This window comes from Euwallacea fornicatus, chromosome 5 (genome assembly GCF_040115645.1).
Source record: "Euwallacea fornicatus isolate EFF26 chromosome 5, ASM4011564v1, whole genome shotgun sequence".
NCBI classification, from domain to species: domain Eukaryota; kingdom Metazoa; phylum Arthropoda; class Insecta; order Coleoptera; family Curculionidae; genus Euwallacea; species Euwallacea fornicatus.
Window position 1 is genome coordinate 815,780 of NC_089545.1, and position 11,171 is coordinate 826,950.

At 38.0% G+C, this 11,171-nt stretch overlaps 1 protein-coding gene across 3 annotated transcripts; it reads left to right on the plus strand.

Moving 5' to 3' along the window:
* Positions 1-184: 184 nt before the first annotated feature.
* Positions 185-10,076, plus strand: LOC136339559 (probable peptidoglycan muropeptide transporter SLC46). 3 transcript variants are annotated; one of them, XM_066282920.1, is made up of 9 exons: positions 185-680; positions 4,057-4,330; positions 4,384-4,644; positions 4,703-5,125; positions 6,826-6,927; positions 7,538-7,675; positions 8,016-8,099; positions 8,310-8,466; positions 8,521-10,076. In XM_066282920.1, the coding sequence occupies exons 2-9, from the start codon at positions 4,075-4,077 to the stop codon at positions 8,729-8,731; spliced, it is 1,632 nt and encodes a 543-aa protein (XP_066139017.1). In that variant the 5' UTR covers positions 185-680; positions 4,057-4,074; the 3' UTR covers positions 8,732-10,076. The 3 variants fall into 3 exon arrangements, with proteins under 3 accessions (XP_066139017.1, XP_066139015.1, XP_066139016.1); XM_066282918.1 differs by having other exon boundaries at positions 185-669; XM_066282919.1 differs by lacking the exon at positions 185-680 and adding an exon at positions 902-1,054 and having other exon boundaries at positions 8,521-10,075.
* Positions 10,077-11,171: the final 1,095 nt, after the last annotated feature.

The following is an 11,171-nucleotide window of genomic DNA, read 5'->3' on the forward strand; positions in this document are numbered from 1 at the left end:
TCGTGCAAAAAGTGAAAAAAGCTTACGCGAATAAACATGCGATGAATGAAGGTTCATCACCATTGTCAGCGCTTTAAATATCCTGATTACGAGCCTTTCAAAACCAAAGCGAGCCGTGACGAAAGCACTTTAGAAATGAGGAAATACACGAAGCAGGGTATGAATGCTGAGTTTTCTCACTAAGAAGGAAGCAAGAAGAGTGAGAATTTTGATGGACGAAGTTGGAATGGCAATAACTCCCCTTTGAAGCAATGAGGTCTAAATTGAAACAAAATAGTAATAAAGTTCTCTGTGACACCAATAATTTTGACCTTATACTACTTATACAGCGCTCGGTAATAGGTATGTTAACAATTGGCTAATCTTCACGATAATCACATTACTTATTACATTATGCCTTATCACTGCCCATTCTTAAAGACGACATGCGTTATCATCAGTTTAGTAGTTTAGATTCGTGCAGATAAGCGGTCAAGACTGACACACACTGGAAGCTACTGATCTAATGTTCTTTAAGTCGAAGTGCCTCATGTTTTGGGTGCAGGAATAGAGTCGTTTTAAGATGCAAGTTCGAGGGGGATGATTGTGTGTTGATAGTGAATTTGAAATTGATTCGGGGACGAAATGAGGCAGACGCAGGCCAAAGCTGTAGCTGGAGTTACCAGTGTGGTGAGTAGAAAGTGAGTTCTAGGGATTCCTAACCAAGCTCTGTTTTCTTTTTATTCTAATTTCTAAGTTTTTGTCGCGAATCATACTATTATCCATTGAGTGCATATAAAATCCGTTATTATTGGATCCCTCTACTACAATACCGTCGTCACAAAAAATTCGAAATTATCTAACAATTTCACGGTTTGATGGTACCATGGTGGGGTTCGAGGTAAATCTGCAAATACCTCGGCAATATGCAAAAATCAAGTGAGGTTCGGACGATCTAGTCGAGCTTCGACGGTTATTTTGACTTGGCACGAATTAAGTAATTGTAATTTTGCGTAGAGGTACCACTTAAACGAAAGTGCTGTGCACCGAGATATGTGCGAGCGTTCCACTTAAGGTAAGTTCTCTTTCGGTGCCCATGCCGGGCCCAATGCACTTTCATTAATTCACTTTTGATGCGATCGGAATTTTTATTGAAGCTTTATGGGATGATTATTAGTGAAAAATTGTACCATGAGATGACCAAAATTCGAATAAATAAGGTACCAATAGGGTGATTTATCGTTCCAACCACTTTCTGTGATTTTAAGCTTGCCACTTTCAATTCGCAGCTTAGAAAGTTGAAGGAGTCCTAAACCGATGATGTTTTAAAGCGTCTAAAAATTAGTATCGCATCGTTTTGCTTTTAAAGGGCTCTTAAGTATGAGGTCAGCGAAAAATAGCAGACGCTTCTTGTATTTTAAATTATTTTGCGACCTTCCTACGATTAAGTGCAAGCACGGTTCTGGATGTCTTTTACTACGTAACTAGTTTGTACCATCTTCACTACAAAGTGTGCATCAAATTTATTTAATGTCCTGTTCAATTGAGGTACTTCGTGTTAAGCGAAAAGGGGTACGTTGTTTATGGTCATAGCGATTTTTGTTAAACCGTAATATTTTCCTCGGCCTTTCTAATTACCGTAAACATCCCACTTAAGCAACAGGTAATTAATCTTACAACTTAATCGTTTTGGTTAAAAAATATGCGGCACGTAATTGTGCCCAGATATAGTGAAGGTGAATTACTGTGCGGCTCATCCTGTACACGTCCAAAAATTGCCGAGAGGCACATTCTGATGTTAACCAAAAAATATACTAGGAACGGACGGATTAGGTTCTCTTCATTGGAATCGCCTAAACTGTAAGATATCCGAGTGAGTGAAATTGGAGCGCGTTTCAATTCTGAACAAAGTAACGTATTAAATTTTAGAAAGTTCCGACTACGTACGGAAATATTAAATAAATGGAAATTTGGTCAAATATGTTTTTCTGATCTGTTTCAAGAAGGTTCTAAAAAATGCACACGTAAAGCGCGATATTGCGCCTTAAAAAGGAACGCTCTGTATCCGATTAAGGCGCTAATAACAACGGGATTATATCACCGACTTCCCCCAAGGAGTACTTTGGTGCAAATACCATCAGTATGAACCGTCGCGGCTAATAACATTTAGATACTATTACATATTATTAAGATGCGGATATCAGTCATGAAGGGGAAAATTGAGGAAGTCATTACAAACATAGAAATTAAAAAATAGCCGAGGTTTAATTTTATATCAGAAACCATCCTGCCTTGACTCAAATAACAATTTGCTTCCCAGGGTTATAAAACAGTTTTTTCTTAAGTTAATTCGTTTAATAATAACAGTTTTTTGCGGCCTCTGTGGGGAGGTTCTATTAATATACGAATTGTAGACATTCCAGACATTCTTCTTTCACAATTAGTACCAGAACGTGCAAAATTAACAATCGATTTTCATGTCCTTATCATAAATTAGACAATAGGTCGTTTAATGTGGAAATCGCATTTTTTTAAATTCAATTTGTGGCCATCTGATAAAGGCTTTTTCAACGTAATTGTGTGCGCGTTCTGTCGACATTGAGGACCATTGTTTCCAATACAATGCCTCACTAATTAGGGCCTCACACCTCAAACCTGGAAATGGTCCACAAATTTAAGAAACGTTGGAAACGTGGCCAAATATCGAACACTAAACACTCAAACAAAAATAAATCACATTTTATTTTTTAAATCGCACCAAAAAAGCATGACGGTATAGGAAGGATTACTTCGTATGTGAGAATGAGCTTGATAATCGCTATTGTTGTAATAATAAGCGGACTCAGATTTCCCATAAATGGGAACAATAATATCTATTGATGTTATTTAATACAGGAATTTGATTATCATTGTTGTTAAACGGAAAACCTGCGAATTGCAACAACTAATTCCGAGAATTGCTACCAATTAGGGCGAAAATATATGACTTTCATGATTGAACTGACACAAGGAGGCTCTCAGCGAACTGGAAATTGTGTCAAATTGTCCCACAACGGGGCATTTACGATAGAAACGAAGTGTGGGAAAAGCACTGTGTTCCTTCGAAGACTCGTTGAGGAAGGAAACTGGGTCGGGCACAAAATGAAAATTAATAAATAAAAGAAAAGAAAGATAGAAATACATACAGGGCGACTTACTGACAATTTTCCATCTCTAATTTATTTGCATTAACAAAAAGAAAACGTTAATAATTAGTAAACTCGAACAAAATGCAGCGATATTTCTGGTTATGATACTTGCAGATTCTTGATCAGGGGCCCTTCACCCCACGAACGAGCGGGTCCAGGGACGCCTCTGTTGACAGGTCTCACGATTCTTCTCAGGGCGCCGTAAGAGGTTTAGGACCTTTTTTTAAGCTTTTCAAGCAGCAACAACTTTCCAAAACTCATTCGGTCCAGTTGCCACCAAAATGGCCGCCGGAATGTCAACGTTTGATTGTTTTACCTCGTTGCCATGGATACCGGTACTAGGCTGTGGGAAATGGGCCTATTCCCACGGGCGAACTGAGCAGAGAAAGTGATAAACGAATCTCGGGGAAAAATTTAAATTACTCAAATTATTCTCGGAGATTAAGATAGCCGGAAACATGTCTAGGGAATATGAAGGCTTACTGCATAAAAAACCTTAGAAAATAAATGTTTTTTTATTAGCCTTTGTGCTCTTTTTATCCGGTTTAGAGCGCACTGACAAGTTCCTGATAAATAGAGAAACAGCGAGTTCGCTATACATAATGCGGAAGACAAGTAATGACCGGTTAAATTGAAGGAACGGGGATTTAAATAACATTGATGAAAATGATAATAATGAGAAAGAAGAAGAAGGAGAAATGAGGCAACAGCCCTAGAGGCTAAAAAGTGATATAATTCATTGAAATTTCACACAATCAAAATAAATATGTCGTTAGACAACATACAAAAACTGCAGTATACGTAAAATTTTTTATGCTTGATATCCTTCTTTAATTCCACGTAAAACTTGAATCTAACTACCAAATCCAGACGATTTCTCACTTTGCAGGTGCTCAAAAAGAAGAAAATGGCAAAAGCAGCTGATCAGCCGAACATGGAGAAAAAACAGGTAGTGGACAAAGACGAGGCAAAGTCGATGACATGGAAGGAAAAATATAATTTTGTAAAGAATAATATCACAGTAGAGCCGATGCTTGCTTGCTATATTATACCGAGCGTTTTCGCTAGCTTGGCCACTCAAAACCTGAACCTCGAAAAGGCTTGCCGGGTCAATTTGGGGTATTCTACCGAAGTCTGTGATGCGCTAAGTGCTAGAAATACTGGTAAGCAGATTTTATGCCACAAAATCTCATTTAGAGCGAATATTCTGTTTCAGAAAATTATACCCGAGAAGAACAGGAAGTGCAGCAATTGGTCGCTTCTATGGGAGTGTGGAAAACCATCCTCCAAAGCGCTCTACCAGCGTTCCTAATAATGTTCGTGGGCTCTTGGAGTGACCGCTGGGGCAAACGCAAGCCTTGCATGCTTCTCCCCATTGTAGGAGAACTCCTAACCTCCATAGGCTTAATAGTGTGCACTTATTTCTACTACGAACTTCCCATGGAAGTCGCCGGATTTGTCGAGGGATTATTCCCAGGTAATTTCACATTTTTGGCACACTCGATCAAATATAACTTGCACAAAGAAACTTGCAGCTATGACTGGTGGTTGGTTTACAATGTTCATGGGAGTCTTCAGCTACGTCGCAGACGTCACTACTCTGGACACCAGAACTCTAAGAATCGGAATAGTGAACGTGTTCTGTTCCCTAGGTATTCCAGTTGGGTTAGCTCTAAGTGGTGTTCTTTACAAGAAAATCGGCTTCTACGGTGTGTTTTCGATCTCCTCGTGCATGTACGTGATGGCCCTCTACTATGGCTATACCAAAGTGAAGGAACCGAAGAAGGTGGATATTCCAGTATTGAAAGAAGTGCCCTGTGCCTTTGTGAGGGATTTTTTTGATGTTCGGCACTTGGTAGACACGTTTAAGGTGGCGTTTAAGTCCGGTCCAAACAACAGGAAGATGAAGGTGATGCTGTTGATGCTGGTGGTTATGGTGGTCATTGGGCCTATGCACGGTAAGTCTCGACACGCAAGAATTTATAAATCTGTTATACAGGAACCGAAGTTCTTTTGGTGTGTTGTTTTTATTCTTTAGAACCTGTTTTTATGCTATTCCTCTGTTACACTGCGGAGTGTTTCTCAAGACACTTAATAGATTAGTCGACACTAATACTTCTCATCGGTATTTACAACAGTGTTAGCAGCATCCTCCTTTGTGCTTGTTATACAAGAATTTGGGTTCTTTAGATTGTGTTAAATTAAAAATTTTAATTTTTTACCGATCAGTTTGAGGATTTCTTTTCAACAGATCATTTCCCCTTTCAGCCCCTATCACCCCTAGTCAGTCCCTATTGAGTGATGCTAAGATTTCTTCGTTCGACTGTCCTCTCCGTCTAAATATTCTTGGTTTGTCGCATTAGGCGAACTACTGAGAACATGTTTCCTTCCTCGCTTTACTCGATAAAATTTAAATAACGATATAAACGGACAATATTGACGTGTAACCCCATTAGTTGAGCAAGGTCTAGATATTAAATAACCTGAATGTATCAAGAATTTTTTTAAAATACTTTAAAAGCAGGAATTGACTTATTGGTCATTAATGTGGCGTTTCCCTGTCCGTAGATTTGCGTAGTCACGGCATAATCACACTTCAAAAATTAAGAGTAATTAGCATGAACGTTTTGCAAGTAATCTATTTGAAGCTGTGTGCAAACAGTGAGTATGAAAAAATCAGTTGTATGTGAAAGGTTAAAACATAACAACCCCTGAAAGTGGCATTGATCGCTTTAAAAATCAATAATCTAACAATCGCCTAAAAACCTTGAATGATTTCACAGGTATATTCAGGTCAAAGAGTCCATCATGTAATAGAGAAAGGTTGCACTTGCCAGTCATCTCCAGCAATCTTCAGGGACGATATAAACGATAAACGACCTGGACCTGCAGTTTTATTGGTCATCTTGAGCTAAGTTTAATAACATCGCCTTGTTGTGTTGCCGGGAATTGATGATTTGCTGAGAGTCAATTTAAATTATTATTCTGAATTGATTGCTTGAACTAAAAACGCCTTGGTAATTGCTTAGGAGATGGTGTCCCCAGTTGGCAATGATCGTTATGTAATCGCAACGTAATTGGTGGTATCGTTAAATAATTGAAGACTTATGAGCACATTGAAGTGAATTCCATATTTTATCAATTATTATGATTGTTGTTCGCAGCAAGAGCAACAATAAAACAGGGAACCAAGCAAAAGGTTAATAGATTAAATATTCTCACCGAGTGCAGGTGTTGAAGGGTAAACGAACCGAATCACCTTATTGATGGTCATCGCTAAGGTGTTTCTCACCTAATCGATGACCAAAATAATCTGGGACGGACGGAAGTCCAATTGACCAAAAGGAGAAGAATTGACGTATTCAAGGTGTTAACGGATCGGAGGTCGAGTTGGAGGAATTCCGCAAAAATACTTTTAAGCGAATGTTTTTGGTCGAAACGATTTAGATTCAAGGTACATAACCGAATTTTTGACTTCAACAATATGGAAATAAAATCGCCTTGCGGCAATGCCGCTTGATGGTTTTCCTTGCATTTTGCATATCGCGGACCCATTCGAAAACTCAAAACACGAATCGTGTCCTTTAATTGCGCTCACTCTACTTCCAGGTTAAACGAAACAGATCAAAGATTAAAGTGTTGATTTTTCTTCATCCAGGTGAAATGAACGTGGCCTACCTATTCACCCGGTATCGGTTTAACTGGGACGAGGTGGACTTCAGCATCTTCTCAACCTACAGCATGATCACGAATCTGATAGGTAAAAAAAAAGGGTTTTCCCACAATCATTAAATCTTACCAATCTGATTATTTTCGACGTTGTTTTTAATATGAAAATTCGCTTCTGGGAACAGTTAAATAAATCAGCTGAACAAACTACAGTTTGGTACAGGCCATGCTTAATTGATCTAATGCCGTTCGAAGTACTGTTTTATGATTGCAAGCTATCGCAATTAATTTCGTTAATTAACATTGTTACAACTTATGTAATGACAAGATTAATTTTTAGTGATTGGCCGGTCTCTCTCGCTCCCGGCCCGTTTGTGCAATTCTTGTCGTTCGGGACGTCTCGCTGAACCTGGAGGGTCCCCTGGAACGTATAAAAATGTAAAATATAAAAAACATACAAAAACTTTTTTTTTCTAAACCACTTCCCAATTAAATTATAAAACAATGATCATTTTTTATTCAGTAATTAATTACAATATCTGATTAGCATGCCATTCAAAACTTACAATCCGAGACATTATTTAATTTGTTTTTTAACGATTGAATTGAAACGTGAAAGCAGCGGGCACTTGCCGTGATTGAAGTACGATATTATTTAAATTAGAAGGTCCTTAAATGTTTAAAAAAATTATCACTTTTAGGTACATCAGTGTCGGTGGGAGTTTTCAGCCACCTTCTGAAAATCGACGATGCGATCATTGGAATTTACTCGTCGATGAGCAAGATTCTCTCCAGTTTCGTTTACGGATTCGCGAGGACTTCCTTGGTTTTTTATCTAGGTGAGACCAGATTCCAAAAACGTCAGTTGCATTAACACTTATTTTGTCCAAGGCCATATTTATGATTTTTTTTTACGATAAACAAGCATGTTATTAGATAAAATCCGCAATTTGCTGCAAGGCACATCCTTGTCTTTTGAGGAAGCATTCATTTAAGGATTAGTAGATAATAGGAGGTACCACGAGGATCGTGCAAATTTGAGCTTGTCTTCATTATTTCCTTAACAACTAAATAGGTTTATTTTTACATGGAAAAATCGCCGATGATTTAATACTATTACGCTTCCTCATATTTCATTTTTCCAGATTCAATTTTCATGGTTTTTTTTATATATTTCAGGAGCAATTGTCGAAATCCTCAACGGAACGTCTTTTATTGCTATGAGGTCCATCGCATCCAAACTGGTACCCTCGGACGAATTAGGTAAATATGGCATTTGCGACAAACCCACGATGGTACGAACCGCAACTGCACATCGAGAAACACAGAGTTTTGCTTCTTTCAAACGTTCTCTTCTTGTTTGCTTGGCCCAACACCGTTGCGAAGAGTACAAACACGTCGTAACGCGTTAGTTCTAATTATCTATAGTTGCAAAATAGAGAAACGTTTGCATACATTCTCCACTGCTCTTAGGGAAACTGAACTCTCTTTTTGGCGCATGCGAAGCCCTGATGCCCCTTCTCTACGGCCCTATGTACTCTGCCACCTACGCACATACCATTAACAGCATGCCAGGCGCGTTCTTCATCCTCGGAGGCGTTCTTACGGTACCAGCAGTAGTCATATTTGGGTAACAAACCCCCTTCCCATCCTGAAACTTTTCATCAACGACTATCGCTTAAAGGTGGTTCTACGTCCAACACAGGAAGGACGCCAGATTGGAAAATAATCACGGGAGTGAAAAGGGCAATGTTAATGCTGAAGATCACACCATTCCAGATGTGGCGGTATTCAGTATCTCCCCAAAAGAAGTGCAAATAGGATCTCCAGTTTTGAATGGCTTTAGAACGATTTCTGAGAATGGAATTGTGAATAAAGCTTTTATGAATGAATAAGTATAAGGGCAACGAAACCGTTGCTTCTATATGGTTTTGCCAAAGCCCTCTTTTTCGTATTTTGTCGATTTACATACCCCCTTTTTGACGATATGATTAGCTAGCACTACTTATTTATTTATTTTGTGTCCCGTGGACATCTTGCGGCAATATGTATGTCGCCTACTAATTTTCTCTGCCATCGTTTTTTTTTCAAAATATTAAGGTGATTTAACTGAAAGGAGCAGATTGGCAGAATTTTTATATACATATTTTACTCATTTTCCAAACTTCGTGATTTAAACCTAACGAGTCTCAGACTGAGAGTCGAATCATAACAGTGACGAAGCTAAATTTTCGAAGTTTCAAAAATCCATTTTTGTATCCTTAGGACAGCACAGAAACGAAAAAAAGTTAACGATTACAGGTCTCCAATAATAGGGAATTTTGCGTAATTGTTGGGAAGTGGCGGTACTACTCCAAGACACCGAGGACATGCCAAAACTGTAAATGCTACGTAGTAGAAGTTATACAAAATACCCCATTATGGAGACCCACAAATTTTGTAAATTTTTTTGCGTTTTTGTGGTCTTGGGGACGGGAAAATAAATTCGCGAAACGTCTGAAGAGTTCGTCTTGCCATTGCTTCGATCCGGTTCCGTGGTGTGTGTGGTTGTAATGGGCGGATTTAAATCGTGCCACATTCAACCAAAGGATCGTTAACGTACACCAATTTAATGTCTGAGCTCGTTATTGTTGATAAAAATAAGGGCTGAAGCGACATGTTACTTTTTCCTCTACATTGAAAACATTAGTATCAATTTACTTTAACGTAACTTAGCCGTCATAAAACCGTTTTGGTCAAACATACCCAAACATAATGAAAAAAAGTTTACTTTTGATATTGACCTAAAACGATTACTACACTGTTAAGTCAAAAAAGCAATATAATCAGATAAATACAATTAATATTTACTTAGCTAATAAGAAGTATAATACAATATTGATTGTTTACACATAGTATTTTCAAATTTATTTCAAGAAATATTGAAAAATATTACTGCAACAATTTTTTATCCATAAAGGTCTCTTCCGACGAGGCTCTTTTAAGTTTCGCGTTTCAAATTTTTTCCTAAAACTGTAATAAAATAGAAACATTTTTCCTATTTCCCACCTTTTATACTCTCATATCCAAAACTGCTACCTAACACACGACAAACGGCAAATTCGTGAGATCTTTTAGGTATTTAATAGATTACTTGACACCCTTGGTGTTCAGATCCCTATATGTGATAATAGACGTATTGTTAGAGTAAGAATTACTATTTAACTTGTTGTGAACTGAAGTAATATATGTAAATGATATATATGACGATTTCCGTACTTTTTTCAAATTTCATTTGAACACGCAGTACTGCCCTTCCAAGGGGGGATAATTCCTCTACCTTAGACTTATCAAATCTCAGTTTGCATTAACGAACTTAAAGCGTCTCTTATATATTCCACAAAAAAAGTCTGTCCTTTTCAGCACTTTAATTTTGAGAATTTGCTTATTAATATGTTTTTGCACCAGTGGTCTCTCTGGAGGAGAGTTGTATCGTTGGAAAATTTGCTTAGGCAGTGTTTTCCTCAAAAGTAGGGAAAATCACTGCCGGCGCTTCAGAAAAATTGGATCAAAACACGGGATTCACAAAAACAACATAAATTCTATCTAACAGAACTTAGTTTGTGGACAAAATGGTGAACGTTTGATCCTGGATTGGTTAAAATTTTACAAAATATTCTCACCGTTTCTCGAATCCCTTGGGTAATTATTCGAGAATAAAAGCTAGGAGAACATTATATGGGGCTGTTACATGTTTTATTATGAAAAATGGAGAGAGTCTTACTTGATCTTAATTTCGAATTTGTAAGTAAAGCATTATGTTATGTCCGTACAGTACTTGTAAGACTTTACATCACTCCGCTTCAGAATTTGTTGTTAAGATCTGCAAGGTAGAATTTTTTCGAAGGGTGAGGATTCAAAAAGATAGACGGCCAGTAGAGCGCGACAAAAAAGCTCGATGAAAGCGCTAAAAGGGTTCTTGACTCGTATCGCCACAGGGCATCAGCAGGCAGTGGCGCCATAGTCGAATTTCCTGCTAATAAAATCACTTTGAGATGCCTCAAACCATAGTTGAAACCAATAAAGATTCGAACTTTTTAAGGAAACATCAACGTTACAAATTCAAGTTTAGGAATTCGATGCCACGTCGACCGTGCCATTACGACAATGCCAAGGCTGCCCAACCCACCTACCAACCCTACATTATATAATATGACGCAATATTTGGTGGCACCTGATACGTAAGTAGAGACTGAACTATGTTAATGTAACATTTACAAGCGATTATGTTAATTAGTATCAAAATCATTTTCAAACTAGGCGAGCTTAAGATAGAAACGTATTGGCTACGTTAAG

Bases quoted from the DNA above. Each gene is read 5' to 3' on its own strand.
- LOC136339559 (XM_066282918.1), top strand. From the start codon at position 625: ATGAGGCAGACGCAGGCCAAAGCTGTAGCTGGAGTTACCAGTGTG. The intron at 4,645-4,702 runs GTAATTTCACAT...AGAAACTTGCAG, and splicing joins TGTCGAGGGATTATTCCCAG to CTATGACTGGTGGTTGGTTT. The intron at 5,126-6,825 runs GTAAGTCTCGAC...TTCTTCATCCAG, and splicing joins GGTCATTGGGCCTATGCACG to GTGAAATGAACGTGGCCTAC.